The 22,318-nt window shown below is 39.6% G+C and overlaps 1 protein-coding gene across 2 annotated transcripts in view; it reads right to left on the reverse strand.

The window, feature by feature from the left end:
* Window positions 1-1,319: 1,319 nt before the first annotated feature.
* The window catches only part of LOC140726687 (coiled-coil domain-containing protein 81-like), a 77,173-nt gene continuing 56,174 nt past the window's right edge, over window positions 1,320-22,318 (reverse strand). The window contains exons 10-15 of one of the 2 annotated variants that reach the window (XM_073043375.1): window positions 20,210-20,317; window positions 16,171-16,340; window positions 13,074-13,152; window positions 9,057-9,280; window positions 5,891-6,016; window positions 1,320-2,232 (exon numbers count right to left, since the gene is read on the reverse strand). In XM_073043375.1, coding sequence (XP_072899476.1) covers window positions 2,106-2,232; window positions 5,891-6,016; window positions 9,057-9,280; window positions 13,074-13,152; window positions 16,171-16,340; window positions 20,210-20,317 — 834 coding nt within the window. In that variant the 3' untranslated portion in view covers window positions 1,320-2,105. The other variant, XM_073043376.1, reaches the window with a different exon arrangement.

The raw sequence follows: 22,318 nt of genomic DNA on the forward strand, positions 1-22,318 counted from the left end.
GCATGTTCTCTCTGGCAAGACCTTCATCCTATCTGACCAGACATACCTTTCAATAACTTACTAACTGGGAACTCCTGGGATCTTTTTGCCCACTATGTTCCAATGCAAACTGTTTCTCATAATTTAGTAAAGCCATGGTTCCCATGAGGTTCAATGAGAAGTACAGGGGAAGTATGCCAGGACCATGATGTTGAATCCTTGTGGGTTGAGTTAAGAAACTGCAAGGGTAAAAGGACCCTGATGACAATTATATACAGGCCTCCCAACAGTAGCTGGTATGTGGACCACAGATTACAACAGTAAATAGAAAAGGTGTGTCAAAAGGGCAACATGATAGTTGTGGGAGATTTTAACATGCAGGTCAATTGGGAAAATCAGATTGGTAATGGATCTCAAGAGAATGAGTTTGTTGAATCCCTATGAGATGGCTTTTTAGAGCAGTTTTTCTTTGAGCCTTCTAGGGGATCAGCTACACTGGATTGGGTGTTATATATGAAGTGGAGGCAATTAGGGAGCTTAAGGCAAAAGAGCCCTTAGGAGCCAGTGATCACAATATGATTGAGTTCAATTTGAAATTTGATAAGGAGAAAGTAAAGTCTGACTTAGCAGTATTACAATGAAGTAAAGGGAATTACAGTAGTATGAGGAGTTGTAAATTGGAAGGAGCTGCAGGACAGATGTATTCCAAAAATGAAGAAATACTCAAATGGCAAAATAGTACAACTGTACCCAAGAAGGGAAGTCAAATCTAATGTAAAAACATAAGAGAGGGCATACAACAAAGCAAAAATTAGCAGGAAGATAGAGGATTGGGAAGCTTTTAAAAACTTACAGAGAGCAAGTAAAAGAATCGTTAGAAGGAAAAAGATGAAATATCAAAGCAAGCTAGCAAACAATATCAAACAGGATTGTAAAAGCTTTTTCAAATATGTAAAAAAAAAACAAGAGAGATGAGAGTGGATAGAGGACCATTAGAAAATAAATCCGGAGAAATAATAACAGGGGACAAGGAGTTGGCAGATGAACTAAGTAAGTATTTTGCACCAGTCTTCACTGTGGAAGACAAAAACAGTGTGCCAGATGTTGTGGTATGTGAAGGAAGAGAAGTGAGTGTACTCTAGTGTTCTAAAAGAGGTAGCTTTAGAGATTGTAGACGCATTAGTAACGATCTCTCAAAATCATTGGACTCTGACATGGTGATTTTAATTTCCCAACTCCCCATTACTCCATCATAGCTGGCTTGGACTATGAAAAAAATCTCTTCACTTACTTACTGTGTGAAATTATGGATCATGATTAAAAAAAAAAACAAAAACAAGTATTGTGTAAAAACTGTTTAATTTTGCACACTCAGTTTACAACTCACATGTACGACTTCCATACTGCTTATATATGTTGGCCTGATTGTTTCATGAAATTATTTATTTCAGCTAATTCACATGAATATAGCACGAGTGGCTATAGAACATTATAGAACACCAATCGCTGGTCATATCTCTCACGTATGGAAAACAAATAAGGAACAAAGGCATCTATCCATTGAATGACCAAACTGCTAATTCAAAGTTTCTGCCCAAACTTGTGATTTATTATAGAAAATATGAGGTTGTAAAACTGCTAAATTTGATTTTTTTTAAAAATCTCCAGATGAAGATCAGATTGATCAACATTAGAATAAAAATTGATCTGAATGCTAATTAGCCCAAACAGCTGCTGTTCAGATTTCAGTGTTTAAATATATACAGCTCTGAGCTTTTTCAGCAAATAAACTATTGGGGATTATTTATAAAAGGTTAAAGGTATCCAAATCCAAATTTCATAATTGAAGGTCCCAAAGCAGTATCATTTTTGTTTGTTTTACCTCTATGTATTCAAGGTTAGAAATTATTTTGAACATCCCTGTTGCAATATGAATGTTATCTGATGGTAGAAAAACATTTTCATAAGAAAAATGATTAACAATGCAACATATATACCCATGAAAACAATAATTCCACATTAATCTGAAAGAAATGTATGGAAACATTAATTACTGAAAATATGGGAATTTTCATTATTTTTCATTTGAGTTGACTGTTCATACTCATTAATAATATGATGATTCTTTATGTTCTAGTTGTAATGAATGAATTGTTCCAAATGTTTGTCTCCCCACAGTTTGATAAACGCCGCTTACACTGAAAACAACGACGGTAGTTCTTAGATTGATCAAGTAGAAAAATGCTTCCCGCTCTGTGAAGTAAATTCAAAATTGTTAGCACATTGAGTTTAACTTGAGTTAACAAACTATCAGTTTATTAAATAGTGAAGATCTTTAAGTCAACTATACATCATATAGTGATGGCAAGATGCTTTCTTGAGCCAATACTGTCCTGCAATGCTACTGGGAAGATATTTTTCAGAATTTAGACCCATCAATGATGATAGTAAATGATAATTTGCTGCTACGACAGGATGGTGTGTGATTTGGTGGGGAATATGCAAATAGTGGTGTTCTGATGTTCTTGTAGCCTTTGTCCTCTTCGGTAGCAAGATCCTGCTACTAGGCGACTTTAATGCCCAAGTAGGCAGTGACAATCAGTCTTGGCTGGAAGTCACTGACAAGCATGACCTTGGAAAGGAGAATTCAAATGGGCAGCTACTACTCACCTTCTGTGCAGAAAACGGGCTGACAACCACCGACACCCTTTTTCAGCTTCCAGACTTCCAGGCAACCTGGATGCACCCACACTCATAGATTGATTACGTGATCACAAGGCACTGGAATCATCACCAGAGTGATGAGGGGTGCAGACTGCTGGACTGACCACATCCCACTGAGAAGCAAGCTGTCATTTCAGATCGCCAGGGCACACAGGCGCCAGCAGGCTGCCACTAAGTGGAAGCTGGACGTTCAATGGCTCGCTGACCCCAGCATCAGAGAAGAGCTGATCAGCAAACTGGAGGAACACCTTGAGCAACTGCCTGAGGAAACAGACCCAGAAACAGCATGGGCTATCTTCAGAGGCACCCTGTACAGGGCTGCAAGTGCCGTTCTCGGGTACCTCAAGAGGAAGCATCAGGATTGGTTTGATGAGAACATCTCTGACATCGTCACCCTTTGCAAGCTGGTTCAGTGATAAGTAGTCAACCTCCAAACATGACCGCTTGAAGCACCTCCATAGCAAGGTCCAGGCTGAGCTGCAGAAGATGAAAGATCAGTGGTGGGAGGCCAAAGTGGCAGAGCTTCAGCACTACACTGAACAGAACATGCAAATAAGTTTTTTGATGGTTGAAAGGCAGTATACAGAGCTTCCTCCAATATCATGGCACCTGTATGCTCCTTGGATGGAGCGCTCCTTACTGACAAAGGTGGCATTGTCCAACACTGGGCATACTATTTCAACCAGCTGCTGAATAAGCCATCCCAGATAGATTACCAGGCCACAGAAGACATGCCCTAGAGCTCAGTCTTGGAGGCCCTTGATGATACCCCCACATTGATAGAAGCTGGGAAGGCGGTTAACTAGCTGTAAGGCCCCTGGCCCGGATGGGATCCCACCAGAAGTCTTCTTCAGAGGCTGACAGAGCTCATGCAGCAGTTCTGGGGGAAGTCTGTGTACCACAGGACTTTAGGGATGTAAACAACATCCTCTTGTACAAGAACGGGGGGGGGGGGGGGGGGTAAGGCATCCTGTGACTACAACAGAGGCATATCTCTCCTGAGCATTGCTGGGAAGATCAACAAGTCAAGTCAAGTCACTTTTATTTTCACTTTTATTGTCATTTTGACCATGTACTGCTGGTACAGCAGCTCAATCATGGCCCATATCATACTTAACAGGATTACCTCTCACCTCCTTGATGATTTGTCTCAGAGAGCCAGTGTGGCTTCAGATTTAACAGAGGGACAGTGGACATGATCTTTGCTGTCAGACAGATCCAGGAGAAATGCCAGGAACAGAACCTGACTTCATGACATCTTCTTCATGGACCTGACGAAGGCATTTGATACCGTCAGTCACACAGGCCTTTGGCGCATCCTTACCAAGTTAGGCCGGTCAGCATTGTCAGGTCATTCCACAAAACCAGGGTCATTGAAATTAGCCGCCTCTGACCCCTTCCACGTAACTAATGGTGTCAAGCAGGGCTGTGTCCTCACACCTACTCTGTTCAGCCTGCTGTTTGCCATGATGCTGTTCTCTGCTCTCTCACAGACTGACAATTCGCTACATGACTGATGGAAGCTTCTTTGATCTGCGACGCCTCAAGGCCAAGACCAAAATGGTGGAAGCAATGAGTCTTCCTTTTTGCAGATGACTGCACTCTTGCAGCACACAGTGAAAGGGACCTGCAGGAGCTCACTGACTGCCTCGCTGTGGCAGCAAGAAAATTCCGCCTGACCATCAGCCTGCAGAAGACAGAAGCTCTACTTCAGCCTGCACCCTATACCAACCCTGTGGACCACAAATTGAGATTGAAGGCACACTGCTCAACAATGTTGATGCCTTCACCTATCTGGGAAGCTGCCACCACCTCCTGCAGTCCAGAGAGAGAGGTCTCAAATGGACTTGCTAAAGCTGGGGCATCCTTTAGCAGGCTATGGACATGTGCGGGGAGAACTTAGCATCCAGCTTAAGACAAAGATGGTAGTCTACAGAGCAGTCATCCTGACTTCTTTGCTGTATGGCTGTGAGACATGGACCCCATACAGCAGGCACGTCAAGATGCTTGACCAGTTCTACCTGCAATGCCTTCGAAAGATCATCGGCATCTCGTGACAAGACAGAGTCCTCACCACAAAAGTGCTACAAAGGGCCAGGAGCTCTGGCACTGAGAAACTGATCATGAGGGCTCAACTTTGGTGGGTTGGACATGTGATCCAGATGGAAGCCAACTGCTTTCCAAAGAGGGTATTCTTCTCCGAACTGGCACATGGCATCAGAAAGCAGAGAGGCCCCACAAAGCGCTATAAAGAATGTGTGAAAATGTCCTTGAAGGCACACAATATTCCTGTGACTGGTTCGGAGGCCTTGGCCAAAGATCGCATTGCCTGGCGCCCGGCAGTCTACAAAGACACCAGCACATTCGACAAGCAGGGGCTGAAGGACCCCGATCAAAAGCACCAGGACTGCAAGCAGAGATGACCCAACCCTTCAATGGCCATATCCTGTTCGATCTACAAGCGCACCTGCATTTCCCAGTTCAGGCTTCGCTCTCATCAGAGGCATCACTGACGTCATTGTCATTCCTGACAGACTTTCAAGAAGAAGGTCGGCATACAATGGATAGAATAGGCACTTTGAGCATACAAATTAAGATTCATTGACATGTAAATCTCTCTGATTTTATGGCTTTATCAGGCAAAATATGCAGTTTAAGGCATCCTTCACAGAGATGAGGAAGTACCTATTAAAAATTCCTCTAAAAGCCATGATATTCAGCAATGTAATACACAGAAACAACATGAATATACTGTATATGCATATTAAATATCCACTTTCAGTTGCAACTTATTAATTCTAGTTGTAAATGTTTTATGTCATTTTAAGGCCTGGTTATTGTTCAATAACCTCTCTAGCACTGAAAATTAAGCGGCAAGCAAGAGCATGGTGTGTTCATCGATTAATCAAAACTTTAAGTGTATGAAAGTGAAGGCCAGAACATATGAAAACTACAACCTCAAGCTTTGCTCATGCAGTTGAATTCTTTTGATGTTTTTCCATGTTATTCTTCAAAATTTTGAGTCTTAATCCTACTTACTATTAGGAAGCGTAGGCTTTGGTTGAAGCATTAAACACTTATTTAAAGTAATCACTATATTAATTCTACAGATATTGGAATGATTATCAACACTAATAAAACTGAATTACAACATAATTTTATGATTATGATAGTTTCATCATCTTACTTTGTATGTTGTTTTTGTTCATATTCTTTCAGTCGTTTCATAGTTACATTTTCATCCCAGGCTTCCTCTAATGTTCTACGCATTCTCTGTAAATTTTCATAACGCTTTTTATGTTCCTCTATTAAGCTGTGAAAAACATTCAAATATGATTAATAACAGAGTGACAATTCGTGTTTTCACAGTTTAGGTATTTATCAAAAGGAACATAATTAACATATCTTGTACATGTTGTCCCCAGTTTATGGTAGGTTTCCATTCCTGTGAATTGCTTGAAATGTGGTCAGAAATGTGACTGTGAACTGAGTTGCCAGGTGGCAGAAGATCTCTTCAGCCCTGCAGATCCACACCACTGGTCTTCCAAATACTTATTTGTGTGTAGGGGCTGTAGAGAATATGGGTGTCTGAAAGCCGAGGAGGACCTGTACATGTTCCAATAGTGATTAAACAACCTGTTTTCAGTCATTTTGAATTGTTGATTTATAGATACAGCATGGAACTGGTCCTTTCGGCCTACCCAGATGCCGCCCAGCAACCCACAGATTAAAACTAGCCTAATCAAAGGACAATTTAGAATAACCAACTAACCAGTGGATTGTAGGAGGAAACCAGAGTACCCAGAGAAAACCCTTGTGCTTTATGGAAAAGACATACAAACTTTCTTAAAGAGGACGCCAGAATTGAATTCCAAACTCTGATATCTCGAATGTAATAGCATGTGCTAACCACTATGCTAAGCATATTCAAAAGTACTTCATTGTTACAAATTAATTTGGAACATCCTGAAATCCTGTCTAACCTGTCCAATAGTATACCTCAGACAGACAACAAAAGTTCAGAGTACATACAGTTTATGTCATCATATACAGCCTTGAGATTTGTTTTCTTGCACGCATACACAGTAAATCCAAGAAACTCAATAGAATTAATAAAAGACCGTACCTAACAGGATGAATAAACAAATAAACTGCAAATGATAACAAACTGTGCAAATACTTAACTAAATCAATAAACAAACAAATAAATAAATACACAATAAATGAGATGAAGAGTCCTTGAAAGCAAATCCATAGGTTGTGCGAACAGCTTAGTGAAAGGTTGAGTGATGTTATCCCCTCTGGTTCAAAGCCTGATGGCTGAGGGGTAATAACTGTTCCTGAACCTGGTGGTGTGGGTCCCACGGCTCCTGTACCTTCTTTATGATGACAGCAGTGAGAAAAGAGCATGGCCTTGGGGTACTTGATGATGGATGCTGCTTTCCCATGACAGCACTCCGTGTAGATGCACTCAATGGTGGGTTGACTTTACCCATGATGGACTGGGCCGTATCCAGTACTTTTTGTAGGATTTTCCATTCGAGAGCATTGGTGTTTCCATACCAAGCCACGATGTTATGCTGAATCTTCACAAACTTCTAAGGAAGTAGAGGTGTGTCATGCTTTCTTATAATCTGGGCTCAGGGCAGTTCTTCTGAAATGATAACACTGAGGAATTTAAAGTTGCTGATTCTTTCCACTTCTGATCCCCTGATGAGGACTGGCTCAGGAACCTCCGGTTTCCTCCTCCTGAAGTCAATAATCAGTTCCTTGATCTTGCTGTCATTGAGCGAGAGGTTGCTGTGGTGGCACTACTTAGCCAGATTTTCAATCTCTGTCCTATATGCCAATTCATCACCACATTTGATTCAGCCAATGACAGTAGTGTGATTGGCAGAGTTAAATATGACATTGGAGCTGTGCTTAACCCCACAATATAGAGTATGCTATAAGAATATAGTATAGCAAAGTGAGCAGAGCACACAACCTTGTGGTGTACATGTGCTGTTGGAGATTATGGAGGAGATGTTGTTGCCAGTCTGAACTGTCGGGGGTCTGCCAGTGAGGAAATCGAGGATCCAATTCTTTGAAATTTAGGTTGCGTATTTGTGACTCGTACACAAATGTTTACTTGATCAATCTGAAAGTCATTGTCGTAAACTGATGACATGTGAGCAATATAGAGCTGTCGTAATGTTCAAGTAATTCCAATCAGTAAAATGAGAGTTCATGTAAAATAGAAGTTCATCATGTTACATGATTTTAAAGTAATATTCTAATCCACTCTTCCCCACCTCATCCTTTTTATAGCCTTTGGTACTCAACTACTTTACATCTTACAGTTGCAAACAAAAATGCAGTGTTTGAGAGTGATTTAAATTTGAGACAATTTCATAACCTTAGCTCAACCATCAATTGAACAACCGAAGGAATACTGAAATTTTTATTTCATTTCTTCCCCCAAAAGATACAAATACCCAAAAGAAATGCCCATTTTCACCTGTAATCACAGATAGTCTGTGAGGATATTTCCTAATAAGCATTAACCATGTCCTCATTGTTATTAGCTGTGTTTAAAGCAAATGCTAATATTATGATTTTATCTTCTCATTTTGACCAAATTTTACATTAGTTAATTACATTTTTACATCCCCCATTAATGCTGTTTTTGATCACTATTATAAGTAGTTTTCAACATTTTGTCCTGCATTAAAAAAAACATGAACATGATAATGTTCCAGATAAGATGGTATGCCTGTGAGGCTAGGCATAGCTCAAATACCATCTATAAATTTACTGGTGATACAACCATTGTTGGTAGAATCTCAGGTAGTGATGAGAGGGCGTACGGGAGTGAGATATGCCAACTAGTGGAGTGGTGTCGCAGCAACAACCTGGCACTCAACAACAAGACAAAAGAACTGATTATGAACTTCAGGAAGGGTAAGACAAAGGAACAGATACCAATCCTCATAGAGGGATTCGAAGTGAAGAGAGTGAGCAGTTTCAAGTTCCTAGGTGTCAAGATCTCTGAGGGCCTAACCTGATCCCAACATATCGATACAGTTATAAAGAAGGCAAGACAGTGACTATACTTCATTAGGAGTTTGAAGAGATTTGGTATGTCAGCAAATACACTCAAACACTTCTATAGATGTACCATGGAGAGCATTCTGACTGTCTGGAATGGGGGGGAGGGGCTGTTTCACAGGACCAAAAGAAGCTGCAGAGGGTTGAAAATTTATTTTAGTCAGCTCCATCTTGGGTACTAGCCTACAAAGCACCTGGTACATCTTCAAGGAGCAGGTCACAAAACAGCAAAAGTTCAGTCTGAGAAGTATGCCTTAACTTACCCTTTTCTGCTTCTCTCCAGCATTTCCAACTCAGTTTTCTGCTCATAGATTTGATTCAGAATAGCATCTCTCTTATGATCAGCTGCAGCCTGCATCTGCTCCTTACAAAGTTTACGTGCTGCTTGTTTTTGTTCTTCTGACTTCCCAGGTAACTCAGAACAACCAAAGATTGGCCCAGAAGAATCAGGGACAAATGCTGGCAGCTGACGTGGTTTCTCTTTTTTCTAGATATAGATAGATTAGAAATTACATAGAGACACAGTAAAACAACATGGAAGCAGGCCCTTTAGCCCAACGTCCTTGCCAAGCTAGCCAGTTTGACACGTTTGGCCCATATCCATCTAGACCCCTCCTTTTCATGGACCTATCCAAATGTCTTTTAAATGTTATTATTGGAGCTCCCTCAACCACTTCCTCTGACAGTTTCATTCCATATCCCCGCTACTCTCTGCATGAGGAAGTTGCTTCTCCGATTCCTTTTAAAAATTCTCATCTCTTGATATAAATCTATGGACTCTCGTTTTTAGTTTCCCTTTCCTAGAGAAATGACTATGTACAGTACTGTGCAAAAGTCTTATACACTTACAGTATATATAACTAGGGCGCCTAAGACTTTTGCACAGTGTTGTAGTCATTTTACGTATTGCGCTGTATTGCTGGCACAAGAAGCAACAAATTTAATGACATGTATGAGTGAAGATAAACCTGATTCTACACTTCTTACATTCACCCCCCAATCTCCCATGTTCTAAGAAATAAAGTCCTACCCTGCCCAACCCTGCTATTACTCAAGCGCTCAAGTCTTGTCAACATCATATATTTGTGAATGAGTTTATTTTTGTTATTTTATTTGATGTTTAATGACAGGCAGGTTTCAGACCAAGCTGTCCATACAACATGAAGCTGATTGGATGACTCCACTAATATTGCTGGTTGGTCCTCACCAGCAATTCTGCAGCCTGGTGCCCCTCTATCACTGCTGCAGACCAATGCCCTGCCAGTGCCCTTCCAACTGGCTAATGTGCTTTCACCAATCAGTTGGTGCTTATCCACCAATGCTGTTGGGTGCCCCCTCTGCCGATGCCCACATCTGAGTAGGTAGCTTCCTTGCCTCTATCTTTATGGGTATAGCTCTTACCTACATGAGCAGATATACCTACATTTGGAGTCTCTTCCTCCACCTCCATAAGCAGTCTTCTTCCTCTGACCTCAGTATGGTGCCTCCTTTTCCTTAATGCCAATGACTAGCCTCCATTGACCTTCTACTCTCAACAGCTGGCTACATCTCTGAGGCAACTAGCCAATGGCTCAATTCTAGTGCTCATCCAGACGTGGATGAGCTCAAATGGCCCTGTGCCTAGCCTAGCCTCAGGAGAGGAGTCCTTATTGAGCTCAGTAACTTGCACATGGAGATACATGGATGGTTCTAATGCATTAAAACTGTCATTAATTGTTCACTATTCCTGAAAAATTTTCTGAAGCTATCCAACTACTCAGGGACAAGAGCAGAAAGTTTTTGCAGCATTATTAAACAACATTTGAATACTGTTTCCTGCATATTTTTGACAGACTTGTTTGATCGCTGTTGTTCATGGCTAATAAATGCATTCCAAACTTCATAGAATGATGACATTTTATACTAATTTGGGAGAAAAAGTAATCCTTCTTCTCCATTCACATTACTTTTTACAAGTCCTGTGGACTAAAATTTTTTACTTTTTGTCCCCTTTTCTTTCACCCCATGTGTAAAATATGTTTTTAAAATAGAAAATCCTCCATTGGTGCAAAAGGACACAATGTGAATAAAAATTCATAAATCTAACTTTAATCAGGATACCTCCTAGGCATCATGGGGTTTAAAGCAACTTCTTTAAGGTAAGTGAATTGGCTGTAATTATTAAAATAACATAAGGAATTATCAGGTAAAATTGACTTCTACCATTTCATATTTCTTCTGTTATGTTAAGCTTTTTATAAAATGTACATTTTGATTATGTTTTACCTTTATCAAATTCCTCAGGGTTCTTATAGCAGTGGGTAGTAATGGGTACAAGCTCCCAAAGGTGTACATCTCAGATAGCCTCTGACAACTGTCCAGTTCCTGGCCTTCATGGTTGGCTTGGCTACTAAGCCTGGTAAAATAGCTTCTACTGACAGGAGCAGGGGCAAAGGCAAGTTACTGGTGCCTTAAAACCAGTCGCTTCAGGCAGATGGGGCTTGTTAGCTCATCTAGAAGAAGGAAAACTTGATCTCAAACCTTCTATGCCTTTCAGCTATACCCTCTCATGGGGGGGGGGGGGTTGAGGAGTAAACCCAGAGGGAAAATGCCAGAGCTGGAGTTCTTGGGGTAGTCCTAGGTTGAGTTCAATGATAACTTGCAACTCCCGTGAAGCTGCTGGTGCCAAAATATATCAATCTCTGTCATTCCTTTAGATTCATCAGATGTGTGGAGGGGGGAGCTTGCTACATGGGCAACAACTTGTTCTCTGTATTGTACTGCTCAAGACTTGTGTATCACAAAGACAGCTAGGATGCAAATTCCATAGTTGACCCTGATTGATGGAGGCTTCATTCACATTTATCAAGAACAATAGTTAACTTGGCAAAAGAACACTTGAGCTTTTGTTAATCAATAATAGAAACAAAATATTTCCCGCACTTCAGCCCTCACCGCAACCTCCTGTCACAACAACAGGGACCCTGTTCCCCTTGTCCTCACCTACCACCTCACCAGCCTCCGGATCCAGCATATTATCCTCCACAACTTCCGCCACCTTCAACAGGACCCCACCACTAAGCACATCTTTCCCTCTCTACCCCTCTCTGCTTTTCGCAGGGATCGTTCCCTCCGCGACTGTCTGGTCTACACGTCTCTCCCCACAGATCTCCCACCTGGTACTTATCCCTGCAAGCATAAGTGCTACACCTGTCCCTACACCTCCTCTCTTACCACCATTCAGAGCCCCAAACAGTCCTTCCAGGTGAGGCAACACTTCACTTGTGAGAGTCTGTTGGGGTAATCTATTGCAGCCGGTGCTCCTGGTGTGGCCTCCTCTACATCGGTGAGACCTGACGCAGATTGGGGGACCGCTTTGTTGAGCACCTCCGCTCCATCCGCCACAACAGACAGGATCTCCTGGTTGCCACCCACTTCAACTTTGCTTCACATTCCCATTCGGATATGTCCATACATGGTCTCCTCTACTGCCATGATGAGGCCAAACTCAGGTTGGAGGAGCAACATCTCATATACCGTCTGGATAGTCTCCAGCTCCTTGGTATGAACATCGAATTCTCCAACTTCCAGTAATTCCCTCCCCCTCCCTTCCCCCATCCGAGTTTCACTTTGCCTCCTCCTCCAGCTGCCTATCACCTCTCTCATGATTCTGCCTTCTTCTACTACCAATAGTGCTTTCCCCTTACATTCCTTCTTCACTTCTCCGGCCTATCCCGTCCTTGCTCCTCTCCACCACCCCTTGATCTTTCCTCTGATTGGTTTTCCACCTGGCACTTTCCACCCTCCCCCTCCTTCTTTATAGGGCACCTTCCCCCTCCTTCTTCAGTCCTGATGAAGGGTCTCGGCCCGAAACGTTGACTGCTCATTTCTACGAATGCTGCCCGACCTGCTGAGTTCATCCAGCTTGTTTGTACGTGTTAATAATAGAATCAAATAGTCTAATTGAGGTATCACATGACCCAGCAAATATGTTTGTCAAGATGGTTCATATTTTTGCAATGCTGATAATAACTTTACTTATTGCAGGAACATCAATATTGTAAAATTTACATCCTGATCATGATTTTACTTTTATATATTGTCTACCAGGACAAATAAAATTATTGTGAAAAAAGCTTTTAAAACAGTTCAAGAAATCCTGCAGCAACAACATTCTTAAGAGGGGTGGTATAATTTTCAAAGAACTAATCCACAGAAGTTGCTGTATTGCTTCCTCTATCTTTTTGTACATAAACAGCAGTTTTTACAGTTGCCCTACATTTGAATGCACATTTCTTTACCTGTATATCCAATGCAGTTTTATAGGCTTCTTTTTGTCCCTGCTTCTCTTTTAGATACATCTCTCTCTGGATAGCAAGACTGTAAAACAAAAGCTATTCCTTGGAAAACATGCTTGGGCATTTTTAATGAAGACAATAATAGATTTTGTATATTTGCAGGATATTTTACATAACAATAAGATAGCATTACTGAGTACCTTGAAGCAATAAAATATTTCCAGATATTTTACAAAAGAACAACCATCACACACAACTTGAGAAAATTTATGAAAAATGAATAAAGATGCAAGTTTAATTAGGTAGAGGTAGGGGGAGATGAAGAATGGAGAAGTTTTAGGAGTAAAATTCAGAAGGGTTTGAATATAATGAGTAAAAGCCCTGGTGAAGAAGGGTTGGTTGTAGCTAGATGGATGTGCAAGCTGGATAAAGACAATAGCTAGTGGAGAGCACAAAAAGGAGAACAAAGTAAGATTACATAGGGGTTTGCAGAGGAGATTATGAATGTGAATTTTCAGATCAATATTTTGGGTGCATGGGGCCAGTAAAGAATAGAAATGTTAAGTGACATGACCTTTGTAAAATCTAAAGAGAGATACATTATCTGTCAAAACATTGCAGTTGGTTTTAGAGCAGAAATAAATAAGTGAAGTCAACATTTTACCTGGGGCTCTCAGTAATTGTCACCACTGTATAAAATATTTTGAAATTACATTTTTAATCATTTCTTTATTTTTGTCTCACTTTTTCTTTCTTCAAACTTTTTCCAGGGTTGTCATCTAAACATCTGGTAGAGTATTTCTAGATTATATCTTTTCTCTATATTCATTTTTGGGATCTGAGCATTGTCAACATTTATTGCCCATCCCTACTTGCCCTGAAAAGTGATGGTGAAATGCTTGTTTGATCCACTGCAATTCTTCTATTGAAAATGACATTTAATGTTTCAAAGAAAGGAAAAGAGAATGGGTATTTATCTAAATATATCCCTTTCAAGATATCTCCAAGCAAATTAAACACAAAGGACTACTTTTGTAGCTTGGTCACTTTGTGGTAAATGCAGGAGCCAATCTGCTGACAGCAAGGCTCCCACAAACAGCAATGTTCAAATAATCTGCTTCTAGCACTGTTGAGTAACAGAAAAATATTTTACAATTTAGTTTCATGGTACTTTTTGAAATATCCACACATGTAAGCAAATGCAGCATCTTGATGCAATGTCAAATATAAAAGCAGCAATTTCACAGTGCCACCCTTCCTCAGAATGGGTAACACTCAGGCCTGATCTTTGTACTCAAGCCTCTGCAGTGGGACGTGAACCCAACATATTCTGATTTAAGAGCCAAGCCAACTGAGCCATAGAGTTGGTTCATGTGAGAGACAAAAGAAAATAAATAATAACACTTTGAAAACTAACTTTGAGAGCCTATTGCCCAAAATAAAAGACTGATTGAAAAAAGACGGTTGTTTAAAATGTGAATTCTCATTTGTGATGCCAGGTCTTTGGATGTCCTCAACATTAACATTGTTTCAAATTATATCCAGCAAGAAGACATTCTGCTGATACAATCTATTCCCCTCATCACACATATGATAGATCAAGACTCAATATTCAACACAAGTTGAAGAGCAAAGATAAAAAGTATATATGGACTGGGTGGAGGCTGTCTAATGTCCTTCACTACACGTGGATTGGGAAGCATCACCACTGACCAGTTGTCTGATATTTGAAGGATGTAGCTTCAAGACTGCTAACTGCAAGAGAACTAACAAGAGACAAAAATGAATTTTACAGCACCCCGAACAATCGGCATCTGTCCTAGAACTGCTGGTAGTAGGACTCATGACCACTGAGTCATTGTGTTTATTCATTCCAGAATCTGCCAAATCTTCACCCAAGCTATTTAAATATAGTCATAATTTTACAATATACCCAAAATGTGAAAAATTGCCCAAGAATCTGTTTCTTGCAAATAACAAATCAAAGCCAACCCAACTAATCTGAGCTTTGCTAATATGTGCTCAGTCATCAGCAGTGCTGAAAAATGGCACCAACAATGTCATCAAGTCACTTGTTCTTACCTTGAGCCTGTTTGCTGATGCTGTTTTTCAATTTATCTCGGGACAGCATTACATGGCTGCTGTCATCCAGTCTGCATGATAAAAATGGTCTAATGGAAAGTACTCCACTGCCTGGAGTCATAGACACTGCATAAAAGACTGTTGTGGTTGTTGGAGTCCATTCACCAATCACAGGACTTTAACTGATAATTCTGTGGTATATAACCACTATCAGATGTTTTCTCGATGACTCTCCCTCTCTTATAAGTTCAAGAGTGGGAATGCTCATTTATGATTCCATAGCACATATTCTATTCCATTGTCACTCTCTCTAGACATGAACCATTTCACGTCTGAGGTAGTACATTTAGCCAGTGTATTAATATAGCATCACACAGGCTGTTGGCAATGACCATTTCCAATGGACAGAAGCTAATCACTGTGCTTTGATTTACAATGGTATTCCCATCACTCAATTCACTCAATTAACACCCTGAGAGTCATTGTTGACAAGAAATTGATCTGGGCAAGCCACTGGCCTAATCAGGGAAAGTACATTCTATCAGAATAAAAGTCATCCACATGCTTTCTGACTCTATGTTTTTATTGTTTCCTCTACCAGCTCCGCTTTGCAGCCTGTATAATCTGCAAAGTGCAACTCACCAAGGCTTTGTCAGTTCTCAAATGCATCAGTCCAAAGAATGTAAAAGTAATTGGAATTTCACTATTTGTAATTTTCCCTCAAGGTAGAAAATCATTCTGAATTAGAAATATCCTTCCATGCTTTCCTCAAGTCCACACCTTGACACTCTAATTCAACTATGGGAGTCTCCCCACTAAAAGGACTGAAGTGGTCAAAGGAGACAGTTCACCACAATCTTTTGAAGAACATTCAGTTATGAGCATCAAAATTTGATCTTGCTACATCAATAAATAAAATTTAAATATGCTTGTCTCCTAATGCCTTTAGGATTATTTTATATAGGTTATAAATACTGCCTTTATTCCAGTATTCCAAGAATGAATTGAAAACACATACTCTTCAGCTAACTGTACTTGCTCTAATCGATCCAGAAAATCTTCATCTTGCTTTTTTCTGTTCTGTCTTTGTTGTTTCTCTTCCATCTGTTTCTTCAAGCACTGTGCATACTGCTGTTGCTTCAGAATGACTGGTGGTGTCAAGAGTCTCCTTTGGAATATATATCCATTCTAAGAGGAAATCCCAAACATTACTTCAAGACAGATATGCATAAAATTCTCAAACTTTCATTGGGAAATTGTACCATGCAAGTCACCCCCACCACATTTAATGCATATGGTTACATAATCATATAAATCTGATTTAAATTACCTAATGGCAAAATTTGATCCAAGCATTATAATTTATAACATATAAGTAACTCATAATAAATGAAGTAGTACATCTTATTGAAAGTAATTAATAATGCATGAACTAATGTGATCCCCAGAACATGGTTCTTCCATGTAAAAAAGCATCCCCAGTAATTTTTATTTTTTAATAAATTGTTGCTGTCCTTATCCCCTGTGTACTGATTTGAGGCAGATGTTCAATGATTGAATGGTTCCAATTAATATCAGAGAATGTATACAATATACAACCTGGAATTCTTACTCTTCACAGACATCCTAGATAGAAGAAAAGCCCCAAAGAATGAATGACAGGAAAAAACATAAGAACTCCAAAGCCCTCTCCCCCCTCTCTCACACACAAGCATCAGCAAGCAACATTAACCCTTTCCACTTATTCTAGCAGGAAGCATAAGCATTACCACAATCTACCTACCATGCAAGTAACAGCAAAGTCCCAAAGGGAAACCATGTATGAAATGGAGTTTAAATTTGATGTATTAAATGGAGTTCACAAATCTGTGGGTCTGAAGTCACAGAGGCTGGGACCACACATGATCACTCAGCATGATTGTGGGAAGTTGGGCTGGGGTTTTATCCTAGGAAACTATGTCACAGGCTGCCTTTTTAAGTTCTATTTTTGTTCTTTGTCTCCCTTGTATAAAATCAACATTCAAAAAACTATTAATATTTTTATCTGTTTTAAAGACTTCTGGTTGTGCAAGATTTTATTCACAGAACAAACATTTACTAAAATATATACAGTTAAAGCTCAGTTTGTAAAGTAATCTGTACTTATAGCATTATAATGTGAAACTGCAGCTTTTGAATTCATTTGTCAATTTCACAAGGATATGTTCCACATCCTGAGAATGCCTTAAGTGCTTTCAATATGAATGGGGGCAATGTATAGAGTTCTCTAGGTCTTCACAACTCCAGTAAAAAAAAATCTATAGGGTTGTGCAAGCTAACCAGCAATTGTTAAATAGACTTCTGATGGGGTCAAACAGAAAATTATGTTTTTAAATTGCACCTCACTCTAATGTATCTACATAGTCATACATCACCAAAACTGGTCCTTTGACCCACCTCATCCATGCTGACCTTTATGCTCACCTGCACTAATTCCGTTTGCCCACATTAGGACACTGTCCTTCTATGCCTCACCTATTTAAGCGTGTGTCCTAGAAGTCTGGTAAGAATAGTAATTGCATCTGATTCCACTACATTCTGGAGGAGTGGGGAGTGGGGAATGTAGGCCAACAGCACTTAGACTTGTACGATGGAGCAAGTAGAGAGATGTGATTATGCTGGAGAGTGCCAAGGAGATTCACTAGATTATGGTCTGGATTGGAGAATTATGGGGAATTGGATAGGATCGGAATGTTTTCCCTGAACATAAGGAGTCTGAGGACAGACCTGATAAAGCTATATAAAATTATGAGAGGCATAGAAAGGGTAGGTAGTCAGTGTTTTATTCAAGATAAAAATGTCAAATCCTTTATGGTGAGGAAGTGTAAACTTAAAGATTTATGAGACTTCTTTTTTACTCAGATTGGTGGAAGCAGATATGATGCAATGTTTAAGAGGATTTAGTGAGGCACATGAGCATGCAGAGAATGGATAGATATAGACCACACAAAGGCAGGAGGTTTAGTTTAAATTGGCATCATGCTCAGCTCAGACATCATGGACCAAAAGGCCTGTTCCAATGCTGTATGTTCTAAGTTCACTGCAAGGCAATGTATTCCACATAACAACCACTCTCTGTGTAGAAGACCTACCCCAAGATCACTTTTAAAACTCCTATGTTTCTCTTTAAAATTAAGCTCATTTGTTCTGATATGCCTACTATTGGGGAAAATAATTGACGATCAACCTATCTATACTTACATAATCTTGTATACTTTTTTCAAGTCACCCCTCAGCCTCCTTCACTCCAGGAAAAACAAACCCAGCTCTTCACATAACTAAAGTCCTCTAATTTTGACAACAAAAGAACTTAAGAAATACGAGCAGGAATAAGTCAATTGGACCATTGAGCCTGCTCCACCATTCATTAAGACCATGACTGATCTGGCCATGTACTCAGCTCCATCTACCTGCCTTTTTCCCATAACACTTAATTCCCTTGCTCTGCAAAAATATATCTAACTGTGTCTTAAATATAATTAATGTGGTAAGCCTCTACTGCTACCCAGAAAACAGAATTCTACAGATTCACTACTCTCTGGGAAAAACAGTTTCTCCTCATCTCCATCTTAAATCTACTTTCCCAAATCTTGAGGCTACATCCCTGAGTTTTATTCTCACCTACCAGTGGAAATAATTTTCCTGCCTCTATGGTTCTCCAATAAACAGACCTGAACTGCATGCAGTACTCTAGGTGCGACATCACCAACAGCCTGTACAGTTTCAAAATAACCTCCCTACTCTTAAATTCAATCCCTCTGACAATGAAGACCAGCATTCAGTTTGTCTTATTCATAACCTGTTGCACTTGCAAACCAATCTTTTATGATTCATGTAAGAACTCCCAAATACCTTTACGCAATGGTGTGCCGCATTCCATCACTAACTGAATATTAACCTAATCTTTTATTTTGATTTTCCTTCCAAAGAGGATGGCCTTGCATTTACCAACATGTATTCCATCTGTCAGACCCTTGCCCACTCACTCAACCTATCTGTATCTTTCTGCAAATACTCCATAAACTCAGCACCATTTGCTATTCCACTCAGTTTAGTGTCAAAAACTGCTCTGCTTTACTCATTCCCCTTTTCCAAATCATTAATGTATATTGTGAACAGCTGCGTTGAATATTCATCCTCATAAATCTCCTCTGTACTTTCTCCAGTGCATTCATATCCTTCTACATGCTCCACAGTATCTTTTTAAATGTCATTGTTATTTAAGTGACCCTGAAACTTGTAACCAACATCCCAATGCTCAATTGGCATCCAGAACTCAACAGAGAAAAAAAATATTGATGACAACATATACCTAATTTCACAAGTCAAAAGGAAGATCTTTTAACATTTTCAGGTACTAATGCTTCTATTGCAGCCTAGAAAAGAACACTTTCAAAGTACTGACAAATCAGTCTATTATAAGACTGGCCAAGATCACTTCTAGTGACTAAATTTATCCTCAGCTATTTTTAGATGGCACACGTCTAAACCAAAAGATCAAAGCACAAGGATTGCTGTAAGTTAGTCTTTGACTCTCTAACAATCAGAATGATCAACCCTCATCTATTGTGACTCCTGAAGTTGTTTGTAATTTAGATTATTTGCCTCATCTCCACAAGTCTTCAGATACATCAGTGAGGAAGGAGAACATAAAAGTAGGAACTGACAAATACTGCCCCTCACAGCTCCATGTGTTTAAATATAAAAATTTATGGCTTTGTTTTAGTTTTCAGTAGTTTTGATTATGACAACTGATTAGGCTCGCCGAACAAACACTAGAGTCAAAATGGGTGTATGATATATGGGGTGGGAAAGGGGTTTAATTGGGGGATGGCATACAAAATTTCTGTGCTATTCACTCTAGAACCAATGAACTATAATAAATTAACATAACCTTACATACTCTAATTATAGCTCTCATAGTTTCAAATATATGGGATTTAATTTCTAAATAATGCAGTTCATCAAAGTAAAAATGTATAAATAAAACAATTTCTGGTATGCTGCTTCTATCTTACATTGACATCTTTGCATTTTGAATTCTTCCGTCGCTTTTTGGCTTCAGCAACTCCTATGTTGAATGCTGAAATCTTTTGGTTATATTCTCTGCCAGCCAACATTTCACACTGATGGTGGAAGCACATTAAATGCCATTAAAACAAAATGCCATCAAATAATATTTGTAGAACATATTGCTACTTAAGCAAATAAAATAAGAAACAATTATTAGTGCTTGTGCTATTTTAGTGACATTTAGAAGTATTCAATACTCTTGACAAATCTGACATGCAGTAAAGATGAAGGTCGTAGATTAGTTGGCTCTCAAAACATCTTTCAGCTATTTTGTAGGCAGGGCATGTTCTAGCCCATCACACAACAGTTTAATCAGTGTCAGGATCCACAGGTCTTCACCAGTTAAATGGAAAGCAACTAACAAATCAACATTTTCTAAAGCACAATAGACTTGTGCTGTAAAGGAAATGTTAGAAGCAAATACTAAGTAGATTTATAGCAGAGATCTTTAAATAGTCATCTCCAACATCAATCCTTGTAAGAGCAAAGCTCTTTTTAAAACAAAATTGCAATAATCAAAATCAACATGGCATTGTGAAAGAAAATAATTTTTGACCACATTATTGCAGTTCTTTGAAGTAAAATGCGTCATGAGCAAAGGAGCCTTGAGAATGAACTAGATTTAGATTACCAGAAATTATGCAAAAGGTATGAACAGGTGATTATCTTTTACCAGAAAAAAGAGAACAAGCATAACCAATTCTTCTTCAAGGCAGTTTCACAATGGTTTCATTGATCTAGACATTCATTTTTCAAAAAGGTAAAACAAAAGGTGCTGTACAGCTGAATATAAGATTAACTTAGAAAAGTGCAATGTTGAGCCCCTTTTCTGATGGCTTAGTACCTGCTGGAAAATTAAATCCATGACCTTCCATTTTTCAGCATGGCATCAACAATTCTGCAGTCAAAAAAATCCTAAAACACGGTTGGACACATATCAACTTGTCATCAACAGATCATTAACCTACAGTATACAGATTTTTACTTACCAAAGGATCAACTTCTGCACTACTAGGCTTTGACAGTGCACAATGAGATCTGCAACTATTGTGACATTAAACGGGGGGGGGGGGGGGGGGGGAGTGCGTGTGTGTGTGTGTGTGTGTTTCTTTCTTACTTTCTTTCTTAAACATGACACTGAATTTGACACCTGAAATTTAGGTCACCCTTTAAAACAAGTCTTGCCTCCTGACGTCCAAAGCATGCAGATTTAAAATCAGTACAAGAAAGGATGACAGCATCGTTCATGTTTATGAAAAAAAATGCAAGGTAAATGTTCCATCAGCAGTGCATTGAAGCTTTCAAATCTCTATGAATCAGTTTTCTAACAGGAGATACAATTAAGCCAGAGTAGAATGGATATTATTATTGAGATGGAACTAAGCAACTTGTGCATAATTAGGAGAAGGCAACAAGAACAAAGGGTTTAGACACAACTATATTGAAGCTTGGAAAAAAGAGGCCACACATATATTTACCAAAAACAGATGTTTTTTTCTGCCATCAGGGCATTAGGCCTCATTGGGGATGGAAGAGACAACAGATGCTGGAATCTGGAGCGAAAAAACAAGCTATATGTCGAGTCACTTCATCTGGACTTAAAGATAGGAGGTAGATAGCCAGCATAAAGAGATGAGGAGATGGAGTAGAACAAAAGTACAGCAACGGGAGCTGTGAGCAGTTCATGTTGAAATCTCAGAAGTTGTTGCTGACAGATGACTACCTCAAGAAGTACTGAGGATCACCTGGGGACTATTATGAATAACTGTCCTTTCAAGACGGATTGGCTTGTCTCTAGCTTCCAGGGAACATTATTCCCTGGGAAACAATGGCACAAAGTGAAGATGTCACTGGATTCTTTTTCAGAATGTCATTCCAGTATTTGATGTATAAGATGAGCAGAGGCATTGATTGTGTGGATAGCCAGAAACTTTTTTCCCAGGGCTGAAATGGCTAACATGAGGGGGCATAGTTTTAAGGAGCTTGGAAATAGGTCCAAGGGGTTGTCAGAGATATGTTTTTCACACAGAGTGGTGAGTGCATGGAATGGACTG

The sequence above is a fragment of the Hemitrygon akajei genome, chromosome 4 (assembly GCF_048418815.1).
Source record: "Hemitrygon akajei chromosome 4, sHemAka1.3, whole genome shotgun sequence".
NCBI lineage: Eukaryota > Metazoa > Chordata > Chondrichthyes > Myliobatiformes > Dasyatidae > Hemitrygon > Hemitrygon akajei.